The sequence below is a fragment of the Phocoena phocoena genome, chromosome 14 (assembly GCF_963924675.1).
Source record: "Phocoena phocoena chromosome 14, mPhoPho1.1, whole genome shotgun sequence".
Lineage (NCBI taxonomy): Eukaryota > Metazoa > Chordata > Mammalia > Artiodactyla > Phocoenidae > Phocoena > Phocoena phocoena.
In genome coordinates, this window is record NC_089232.1 from 29,000,247 (window position 1) to 29,012,916 (window position 12,670).

Consider the following 12,670-nt stretch of genomic DNA (forward strand, 5'->3'; position numbering starts at 1 on the left):
CTTGTTTATCCTATGGGGAATATGTAATATGTACTGCTATTCTTCCCCTAATCCATCTCAATTTTCTTATTTCAAGGGCTTTTCAAATTATGGTCAGAAATCCTCCCAAAGGGTGGCTTGTGTATTTTGTTGTTCCAGCATTAAAATTGCTGAGGGAAAATTAAAGGCAGACAGGAAGCCATAGAGGTTGAGCAGCCAGTTAAATACTTAGTAAAGGAGAAGTTCTGGAGACCACTAAAGGTCATGTTGACAGTGCTTATTGGAAACACTGATTGCTTAAAACACATTGAAAGTTTATTTTTACCAGGACTATTTCAGACCAACTAACCCAGAACTCAGTATAAACATGGCAATTATAACAGCTACATATTGTGTATTTTCCTAAGCTACTGTTTCCAGAAAACTTTCACTTGCAGATGGAAACCTTAATGCTGAAAAAGGGGCAAAAACAATCAGAAGGTCTTCAAGGTATTTTCTTGCAGAGTTCCTTCTTGTTTCTACCATATGTGACCTAATCAAGCTGGTATCCTTAGCTTTCCTTGTTTATAAGAATTCCCTCACTTACAAAATAGAATGAAGGTATTTATTAATTTACCCCATCACAAATATTGCTTGTGTACCTACTATAAAATATGGAAGAGAAAATACTTAGTCCTTGGATTTAGAGTCTATAATCTACGGGGAAGACAGACACTGTAAGTTCTATAAAGAACTGTGCAAAAAATGCTGGAATAATGTAATAAATACATTAAATCTCTCACTGATTCTCCAAGTTTTTATAAAGCATCTGCTACATACCAGGCAATAAACCAGTCTCCTGACTTTACACAGCATATATTCTCGTGAGGGTGATAGATGATACAGAAACAAAAAATTTAATATAATGTGAGGTAGTGGTAAGAGCTAGGAAGAAAAATAAATGACCTGAATGAAATAAGAAGTTGAATCACTTGGATTTCTGATAGATAAGCAGTCCAGTCAGAGGTAACAACATGGTAGAAGGTATTGGTGTATTCAAGGTGATCAGTATGCAAGGGGGTCAGTCTGGCCGTGAAGTATTTATCATTGGTAAGGGTGGTAAGAGACAAGATCGTCAGGAGTCATATGATTTCTGGACTTGTAGGCCCCAGTAAATACTTTCTATTTTATTTTGAAATGAAATATGAGGTCATTAGAAGATTAGAAATGGTGGTGATAACCTGATTTATGATGGGTAACCCTAGTTGCTATGTGGAAAATATAGGTCAGTAAGAGTGGAAGAAGAGAATCCAATTTGAAGGTCATTGCAGTAGTCTAGGTAAGAGATAATGGTCACTTGGACTACAGTGGTAAGGTTGGAAGTGGTACGAAATATTTTTGAAGATAGAGATGGCAAGTTTTATTGCTAGATTAGGTATGAGATTATAAGAGATAGAATGGAGTCAAGGATAATTCCAAGAAACTTAAACTAAGCAAACTGGATTAACTAAGATGGGGAACAGCGAGAAAATAACAGCTTTGGGGAGTGGCAGTAGAATCAAGATTTCCATTTTTCACATATAAAGCTTGAGGTATTTATTAGTCATTTATCATAGAGATTAAATTGACAGGATAAAGTCTTAGCTGGACATAAAAATTTAGAATTCATAAGTGTAAAGATGGTATCTTATGCCATGGAGCTGGCTTTCTTTTGGGAATTTAATATAGATAGAGAAAAGGTGTGAGGATTGAGCTCCAAGGGAAATCAACACTGACAGGTCTAGAAGAAGAGGTGAGTGGTACTTATCTCAGTTCTGAGACCTTCAGGGAAGACTTACCAGAAAAGGCCCAGTAGGAGGTGTCCAGCAGGAGTATCTTGGGACCAGCAGGAGGTGTCCAGGTGGAGAAAGGATGAGGAGGGAGTAAGGGACATTTTTAGGTGAGGCAACTTCATGTAAAAAGATGAAATAATGAAATAAAATCATACTTCTTTGGTGTAGAATAAGGGTAGCAATGACATAGAGAAGTAGGTAAATATCAATTGTGAAGCACTTTGTTTTATAATGATAGATAATTTGGACTTTATCCTACTAAAGTCTTTGAGAGACTTCAAGCAAGAGTGTGTTGCAATTTTAAAAATAATCATTTACTTTGCCTAATTAGAAGGAAAGAAGGAATGATAAAAGCATGGAATGCAGGAAAGGAATGAGACAAGAAAAAAGAAAGGAAGGAATAAATAAATCACAATTACTTGAAATTCATAATCAGAGGAAATGAAATACCGAGAATACTTGTATAACTCTGTGCTAATAAATTTAATGATCTATAGGAAAATATGTGATTAAAAAAGTGATTCAAGAAGATAAAGAGGACTTCCTGATGGTGCAGTAGATAAAACTCGGCACTCCCAATGAAGGGGGCCCAGGTTCAATCCCTGGTCAGGGAACTAGATCCCAGGTGCATGCCACAACTAAGGGTTTGCATGCCACAACTAAGGAGCCTGTGTGCTGCAACTAAGGAACCGGTGAGCCACAACTAAGAAGCCCACATGCTGCAACTAAGACCCAGTGCAACCAACTAAATAAATAAATATTAAAAAAAGAAAAGAAGATAAAGAAAATTGACATAACTATGAAAAAAATGAAAAAGTTGTTAAAGACTTCTTAAAACTGGGGAAGATTCACATGAGTTTACCAGTGAATTCATTCAGGCTTTCACGAAACAGATAATTTCTGTATAATTTAAACTACTCCATATCGTAGAGAAAAATGGAAAATATCTCAGTTAATTTTTGTGAAGTCAACATAACAATGATTCAAAACTTAAAAAAAAAAATTCTGAAGACCCTAGGGGCTGGACAGGAATAAAGACGCAGACGTAGAGAATGGACTTGAGGACATGGGGAGGGGGAAGGGTAAGCTGGGATGAAGTGAGAGAGTGGCATGGACATATGTACACTACCAAATGTAAAATAGATAGCTAGTGGGAAGCAGACACATAGCACAGGGAGATCAGCTCAGAGCTTTGTGTCCACCTAGAGGGGTGGTATAGGGAGGGTGGGAGGGAGATGCAAGAGGGAGGAGATATGGGGATATATGTGTATGTACAGCTGATTCACTTTGTTGTAAAGCAGAAACTAACACACCATTGTAAAGCAATTATACTCCAATAAAGATGTTTTAAAAAAGATAATAGCAATTGATAAAATAAATATTAGAGCAACAGAAAAAGAGAGATTTGGTCATAAAATGAGGTTAGCTAATATTTAATAAGCTCATGATTCCCTCAGGTGTGCCAGGCTCTTTATGAAAGTTATTAGATTTAATAAAGGTGTTAAAACTATGGAAAAAAATATAGTAGCTGAAATTAAGTTTAAAAAGAAAACTAGAGAAACCATAAAATCCCTGAGCAATTAAAGACAAATATTGATGTAAAAATCATAAATAATAAAATATCAAACAAAATCCAGAAGTGCATAGAAAGCAGGGATAAAGTAATGTTAAGAATGCAAGGATGATTAGTATTAGAAAGTTGTTTAAAATTATTCACTACTGTAATCAGGTGAGAAAAAATGCATGAGTATTTAAAAAGATACTAAAAAGGTATTTTATGTAAGGCCACATCTCTTCCTGATAAAATCTCTTAGTGAACCCCTCTATCAGTAATTGACAGATCAAGGAGGCAGAAAATTAGTAAGGATATTGTTGAACTGAATGGTGCTATCAATCAGCTAGATCGAATTGAATTTATAGAATACTTCATCTAACAACAGCATAATACATATTCTTCTCAAGCTCATAAGAACATTCACCAAGACAGACCATGTTTTGGGTATTAAAGCACATCTTAAAAAATTTTAAAGAATAAAAATCATATAAAGCTTGCTCTCAGACCAAATGGAATTAAACCCTGGAAATAAATAATAGAAAGATAGCTAGAAAATCCCCAAATATTTGGAGATTAACCAGCACACTTCAGAAAAACACTTGGGTCAAAGAAAAAGTTTCAAGAGAAATTAAACAGTACTAAATTAAAATAAAGTATAACTTACTAAAATTTGTGGCATCAGTGAAAGCACTGCTTATAGGGAAATTTATAGCATTAACTGCATAAATTCCAAAAGAAGAAATTTCACGATCAGTAATCTAAGCGTCTACCTTAGGAAACTAGGGAAAGAAGAGCAAATTAAATCCAAAATAATCAAAAGAAAAGAAAAATTAGAGCAGAAATAATTGAAAACAGAAAAGCAAAGGAGAAAACCAGTGAAACCAAACATGGGTTTTTAGAAAGATCAATAAAATTGATAAACTCTGAGTTAGGCTGACCAATAATAAAAGACAGAAGACACAAATTACTAATATCATAAATGAAGAAGGGTCCATCACTACTGATTCCATGGACATTAAAATATTAATAAGGGCATATTATGAACAACTCTATATCCACAAATTAACAACCTACATAAATCGAACCAATTTTTTCAGAGACACAATTTACCAAAACTCACACAAGGAGTAATAATCTAAATAGCCTTATATCTGTTGAAGAAATTGAATCAATAATTAATGGCTTTCGAAAATAGAAAACACCAGGCCCAGTTGAAAGAAGTTGAGCAAGACACAAGTAAATGGAAAGATATTCAATGTTCATTAATTGGAAGAATTAATATTGTTAAAATGTCCAAGCTACCCAAAGTGAACTACAGAATCAATGCAATCCCTATCAAAATGGTACTTTTTTTTACAGAAATTGAAAAAAATATATTAAAATTTGTATGGAACCACAAAAGACTCTGAAAATCCAAAGCAATCTTGAGAAAGAACAAAGCTGGAAACGACACATTTCCTGATTTCAAATTATATTATAAAGCTATCGTAATGAAAACAGTATGGTATTGGCCTACAAACAGACACATAGATAAATGGAACAGATTGAAGATCCCAGAAATAAGCCTATACATATATGGTCGATTAATTTATGACAAAGGGGCCAAGAATATACAATGAGGAAAGGATAGTTTCTTAAATAAGTGGGTTTGGTGAAACTGGACAGCCACATGCAAAAGAATGAAACTGGATCTCTGGCTTATACCATAGACACAAATCAAATCAAAATGGATTAGAGACTTGAATGTAAGACTGAATCCATAACACTCCTAGAAGAAAACATAGAGGGTAACTTCTTTGACATTGGTCTTGGAGATGATTTTTTGGAGTTGACACCAAAAGCGAAGGCAATAAAATCAAGAATAAACAAGTGGGACTTCATCAAACTAAAAACTTTCTGTACAGCAAAGAAACCATCAACAGAATGAAAAAGCAACCAATGGAATGGGAGAAAATATTTGCAAATCATGTATCTGGTAAGGGGTTAATATCCAAAAAACACAAAGAACTCATACAACTCAATAGCAAAAAAACAATCTGATTAAAAAATGGTCAGAGGAACTGAATAGACATTTTTCCAAAGAAGACATACAAGTGAGCAACGTGTAAATGAAAAGATGTTCAACATCACAAATCTTTAAGGAAATGCAAATCAAAACTACAATGAGATATTACCTTACACGTTAGAGTGGTATCATCAAAAAGATAAGAGATAGGGTATATATCCAGAGAAAATTCTAATTTGAAAATATACTTGCACCCCAGTGTTCATAGTGCACTATTTACAATAGCCAAGACATGGAAGCAACCTAAATGTCCATCAACATATCAATGGTTAAAGAAGATGTGGTATATATACAATGGAATACTACTCGGCCATGAAAAAGAACGAAATAATGCCATTTGCAGCGACATGGATGGATCTAGAGATTATCATACTAGTAAATAAAGTAAATCGGACAGAGAAAGGCAAATGCCATATATCACTTATATGTGGAATCCAAAATATGATACAAATGAACTTATTTACAAAACAGAAGTAGACCCATAGACATAGGAAACAAACTTATGGTTACCAAGGGGGAAAGGGGATGGGGGAAGGATAAATTAGGAGTTTGGGATTAGCAGATACAAACTACTATATATAAAATAGATAAATAAAAAAGTTCTACTGTATAGCACAGGGAACTATATTCACTATCTTGTAATAAACCATAATGGAAAAGAATATGTGTGTGTGTGTATAAAATATATGTATAGCTATACTTTGCTGTACACCAGAAACTAACTAAACTTTGTAAATCGACTATACTTCTATTAAAAAAAAGAGACACAAGAGATAACAAATGCTGGCAAGGATGTGGAGAAAAGGGAGCCCTTGTGTACTGTTGGTGGGAATGTAAGCTGGTACAGCCACTATGGAAAACAGTATGGAGGTTCCTCAAAAAAATTAAAAATAGAACTACCATATGATCCAGCAATTCTACTTCTGGGTCTATATTCAAAGGAATCAATATCTTGAAGAGTTATGTATACTTTAACATTCATTACAGCATTAATCAAAGTAGTCAAGATATGGAGACAACCTAAGTGTCTCTTAATGGATGAATAGCTAAATTACACACACACACACACACACACACACACACACACACACACACACACCACATACACACAGTGGAATATTATTCAGCCATTAAAAAAAGAAGAAAATCCTGATCAGTTGCAAAAACATGGATGAACCTAGAAGGCATTATGCAAAATGAAATAAACCAGATAGACAAATACTTCATGGTATCATTTATATGTGGAATCTAACAAAAAAAATTGAACTCATAGAAACAGAGAGCAGAAACATTATTGCCAGGGCTGGGGGGTGAAGAAATAGAGGTTGATAAAAGGGTACAAACTCTCAATTGTAAGATGAATAGTCTGAGCATCTAGTATATAACAATGTGACTATAGTTGATTACACTATTGTATAAATGATAATTGCTAAGAGAGTAGAACTTCAGTGTTCTCACCAAAACAAACAAACAAAAAAGTAAATATGTGAGGTGATAGCTGTGTTAATTAACTTGATGTGGGGAATCCTTTTGCAGTGTATACCTATATTTAGTCATTATGTTTTTCATTTTAAATATCTGACAACTTGGCAGTTATATACTAATTAAGCTGAAAGAAATTCTACCTAATATTTAAGGATGAAATTTCACCACTTCTCTATAATATTTTACAGGAGATAGAAGCAGAGAGAATACTACGTAACTCACTTTATGAGGCTAGCATTACAATAATACCAGCCAGACATCGCAGGAAAGGAAAGCTACAGACTAATATTTCTCATGAACTTAGATGCAGAATCCTCAACAAAATATTACGAAATTGAATCCAACAATGTATCAGAATTATACACTACCACCAAGTGGGTCTGCAAGACTTATTCAACATCAAAAATCAAGTATTGTAATTCATCACATTAATGGGCTAAAGAAGAACAATTATAGAATCATATTAATAGATATAGAAAATGCATTTGACAAAATCCAACACCTATTCATGATAAAAACCTCTCAGCTAACTATAATAGAAGGGGAATGCCCTCAACTTGGTAAAGAACATCTACAAAAGTCCTACAAATAACATCATACCTGATAGTGAGAAACTAGAAACTTTCCTGCTAAAATCATGAAAAAGGCCGGAATGTCCTTTTATACCACTCTTATTCAACATTCAGTAAGCCATGAAATAAAAGACTTACAGACTGGGAAGACAGAGATAAAACTGACTTAGTTTACAGATGACATGATTGTCTAAGTAGAAAATATGAAAGAATTAATAACAAAAAGACCGCTGGAAGTAATAAATGAATGTAGCAAGGTTCAGCATATAAAATTGATATACAAAAGTTATTTGCTTTATCATTATACCAGTAACAAATAACTGGAATTTGTAATTAAAAACATAATGCTATTTACATTAACATTGAAAAAAGAAATAGATATAAACCTAACAAGATAAACAAGATCTATGTGAGAAAACCTGTAAAACTCTGATAAAAAGTAATAAAAGAAGTAAGATCTAAATAAGTGGAGATATGTTCCATATTCGTGGATAAGAAGATTCAATATTTTATCAAGATATCAGTTCTTTTCAACTTAATCTAAAGGTTCAGTCCCAGTCCAAATTCCAGCAACTCATTTTGTGGATATTGACATATTGTTTCCGAAGTTTATGTGGAGAGGCAAAACACCCAGAATAGTCAACACAATATTGACGGAGAAGAACAATGTTGGAGAACTGACACTACCTGACTTCAAGACTTACTATAAAGCTACAGTAATCAAGACAGTGTGGTATTGGAAAAAAAAAAAAACGATAATTAGGTCAAGGGAACAACATAGGAGCCCAGAAATAGACTCTTGCAAATATAGTCAACTGATTGTTGACATGCAGTAAACTCGGTTTAATGGAGAAATGAAAGTGTTTTCAATAAATGTTGAAACAACTCGACATCCACCTGCAAAAAAGAAAAAAAAATGAACCTAGACACAGATGTTACACTTTAAAATTGAATTAAATATTTGAGTTTGAGTTAAACTCAAAAAAATTGAGTTGAGTTAAAAATTAACTCAAAGGGGATCACAGACTTACATGTGAAACACAGCACTATAAAACTCTTAGAAGATAACATTAGGGAAAATGTTGGTAACCTTGGGTTTCACTATGCCTTAAGGTACAGCAACCAGAACACAATCCATCAAAGAAAATACTGATAAGATGGACTTCATTAAAACGAAAAACTTCTGCTGTAGAAAGACACTGTTAAAAGAATGAAAAGAAGGAGAAAATGTTTGTAAAATGCGTATCTAATAAAGGACTTATATCCAAAATATACAAAGAATGGGTAAAAGTCAACAATAAGAAAATTAAAAAGTGGGTTTAATGTGGGCTCACTTTAAAAATGGGCAAAAGATCTGTATAGATACCACACCAAAGGATGGAGAGGGAGTTATAAGTTAAAACAACAGTGATACCATTGTACAACTCTTAAAAAGACTAAAACTGAAAACACTGACAACAAATGCTGGAGCAATAGAAGCTCTCATTCATTGCTGGTGCTAATACAAAATGGTAATGTTATTTTGGAAGGCAGTTTGTCAGTTTCTTACAAGGCTAAACAGAAATAGTCTTCCCATGCAATTCACCAGTCATGCGTCTTGGTAACTATCCAAGTGAATTGAAATGTTAAACTACACAAAAACTTACACATAAATCATTACAGTAGCATTATTCAAAATTGACTACACTCAGAAGCTATCAAGATGTCCTTCAATAGGTAAGTGGATAAACAAACTATGATACATCCTGACAATGGAATATTATTCAGTGATGAAAAGGAATGAATATCAAGCCATAGAAAGACATGGAGGAAAATTAACTGCACATTGCTAAGTAAAATAAGCCAATCAGCTACATACATGGTTCCCAGTATAAGACATTGTAGAAAGGCAAAGTTCTGGAGAAAGTAAAACGATGGTTTGTTTCCAGGATTTGGGGGATGAGCAAGGGAGGGATGGATAGAGTAGAGTGGATTTTTATGACAAGAAAACTATTCTGTACGATTCTGTAATAGTGAATACATGACATTATCCATTTGTAAGTACCCATGGAACTGTACAACACAAATAGTAAACCCTGATGCAAACTGTGAACTTTAGTTAATAATAAAATATCAATATCAGTTCATCTCTTGTAACAAATGTTCCACACTAATGCAAGGTTTTTTAAATAGGGGAAACAGTGAGAAGGGGGATGGCGGGCAGTATCTGGAAATGCTCTGTACTTTCTGCTCAATTTTTCTTTAAGCCCAGATTTCTAGAAAATAATGTTTATTAATTAAAAGAAAACTTAGTAAAATGGGAATTCAAGGACAGTATTAAATTATCATACAAGTAAGTAAATATGTAAGCAGAGAAATGCTCTTAGAACTGTGTTCAGATAAGTAAACATAGTCAATGCCTATATTATAGTATGTAAATACCTGTAAAATTATGCAGCCGTTAAAAAGGTGAAAATGGAGAGGCGGGTATGAGTTCGAGTAAAGTTTTGGGGGTAGAATTTATAGGACACCGTGACTATGAAGGAATGAATGGAATCTAATATGTTGCTTAAATCTCTGCCTTGGCCTGAAATGAACAGGTGAAGAGTGGGAATTATGATTATTCTTGTCCTGGACTTACAGTATTCAAAGTTTCTGTGAGCCATAATGCAGGAAACAATCAGAAATATGGGTCTGTAACAAGAAAGGGTTTGGACAGATATAGTGGAAGCCATAGGAGGTGCTGAAATCATCCAGTGGAAGTGAGAGGATTAGAGGCCAGAAAAGTAAAAGTAAAACTATGTCCTGAAAGCCAACAGAGAACAGGGTAAGATGAGACTGAAAAATGGATATTGGATATGGTAGCCTGGCGGTCATGGATTACCCTGGACCAGTCCATGTTGATGGATGGTTAGATTGCAGCGTAGACTGTTTTCTCCTAAAAATGTTTTTCTTGGAGCTTTAGTCCCATAACACTCCTTAGAGCCTTTTATATGCCAGTGTAAATCAAGACTCTTTTAAACTGGGTTTCTCAGTTAATTGATCTAGGAACTTTTTTGCTGTCATTTAAGCATTTTTCAGGACTGTTGTTAATTAGAGCATATTTTAGGAAATGTGTGCCAATCTTTGAAGAAACTTGATTATAAAGAATCTAGAAAGGTAAGATAGTAACTAGTGGGAACATACAGCATTAAATTAGAAACTTCAGGATACTTAAAATAAGCAAAGTGAAGACTAGCAACTATAAGAGAGGTTGATATTGCAGGAAGAGAGGTTCTTGGAATCCCAGAAGAGAAGAAAGAAAATAGGATCCTGAGAATGAGTGTAGTTTTAAACATAGGTAAGAAAGAAGGTACAAAGGATGCAGATAGCTGAGGGCAGTGAAGGCAGTTTCTCTATTTGGTGAATCAATATAATAATTTGTCTTGCAGATACAAAATAGAAAGGACTCTACTGAGCTTTTGAAAACAAGAAAAATTAATGGAGACTGTGATATTACTTGATATTCTCAATTATGTTACTTAGTTTGAGATGTCTCCAAGCAGAGATTTCTGCTTTGCTTATACTGGAATTTTGAATGACTATTCAAATTTCGTATTTCACAGGATGCCAGACATGCAGCTGAAGAAGAGATTTATACCAACTTAAACCAGAAGATTGACCAGTTTCTACAGCTGGCTGACTATGACTGGATGACAGGAGATTTGGGCAACAAAGCTAGTGATTACCTAGTAGACCTCATTGCCTTTCTCCGTAGCACCTTTGCTGTCTTCACACACCTTCCTGTAAGTGACTATTGCTTTTACTTTGTCCATCATATAGAAAAAAGGTTTCTTAAAATCTAGATTGGTAAAATATGTTTGTTTCTGCTTTGACTAGCCAGAAAGCTGTGGATATAAAAGCTCACACTATAATTATCATCCCTTAACAAGATTTAAAGACCTCTTTCTCATTTTTTCATTGACATTTGCATTTTGTTTATTCTGAAAATGGTTCCTAATATTATGTCTACTTATATCCCTCCTAACTTCAAGGTAATTAGTACAAACATATAATGAATGCCTTGGTAGAAGTAGAATAGAAAATTAGGAGTTAGAATTTTAGATATGTATTTTTAAATTCTAGAATGTCCATTTTAATTTTTTTATATCCTCAAATTTCTGGTGAAATTCTCCATCCTTTTTCCAATTTGTCTATCTTTCCTCTATTTTCTTGAACATATTTATCACAGACTTTTAAAAATTGAAGTATAGTTGATTTACAATATTATATTAGGGACTTCCCTGGCAGTCCAGTGGTTACGACTCTGTACTCCCAATTCAGGGGACATGGGTTTGATCCCGAATGCCTCACGGTGCAGCCAAAAAAAAAGTTACAATATTATATTAGTTTCAGGTGTACAGCGTAGTGATTCAGTATTTTTACAGATTTTACTCCAGTAAAAGTTATTATGAGATAATGGCTATAATTCCATGTGCTATATGATATATCCTTGTTGCTTATCTATTTTATACATAGTAGTTTTGTATCTCTTAATCCCCTTCTCCTGTCTTGCCCCTCCCTCTTTCCCTCTTTTCTGTTGTTTCTTGATCTTTATTTTATTTATTAACTCTCTAATCTTTATTATTTCCTTCCTTCTGATGACTTCGGCCTTTGTCTTTTTCTAATTTCTTTAAGTGGTTGGTTAGGTACTTTATTTGAGGTTTTACTTATTTCTTGAGGAAGGCCTGTATTGCTATAAACTTCCCCCTTAGAACTGCTTTTGCTGCATCTCATAGATTTTGGAGTGTTGTGTTTCCTTTTTCCTTTGTCTCAACGTATTTTCTGACTTCCTCTTTGATTTCTTCATTGACCAGGTGGTTTTTTAGTAGCATGTTGTTTAGTCTCCACATGTTCATGCTTTTCCCATTTTTCTTCCTGTAATTGAGTTCTAATTTTATACCATTGTAGTGGGGGAAAATGCTTGATATAATATCTATCTCCTTAAATTTGTTCAGCCTTATTTTGTGGCCCAGTGTGTGATCTGTCCTGGAGAATGTTCCATGTGCACTTGAAAGGAATGTGTATTCTGCTGTTTTTGGATGAAATGTCCTATAGATATCTTAACTGTTCAAGTGTGTCATTTAAGACCACTGTTATATGATTGATTTTCTGTCTGGATCATATGTTCATTGATGTAAGTGAGGTATGAAAGTTCCCTATTGTTATGGTATTGTCATCAATT

General features: G+C 34.0%; 1 protein-coding gene across 4 annotated transcripts in view; it reads left to right on the forward strand.

Annotated features, from left to right (window-relative positions):
• The window catches only part of EXOC6B (exocyst complex component 6B), a 715,924-nt gene that overhangs the window by 428,725 nt on the left and 274,529 nt on the right, over positions 1-12,670 (forward strand). For all 4 annotated transcript variants that reach the window (XM_065891362.1, XM_065891363.1, XM_065891364.1 and 1 more), the window contains one exon: positions 11,052-11,231. In XM_065891362.1, coding sequence (XP_065747434.1) covers positions 11,052-11,231 — 180 coding nt within the window. The remainder of the gene's footprint in view (positions 1-11,051; positions 11,232-12,670) is intronic.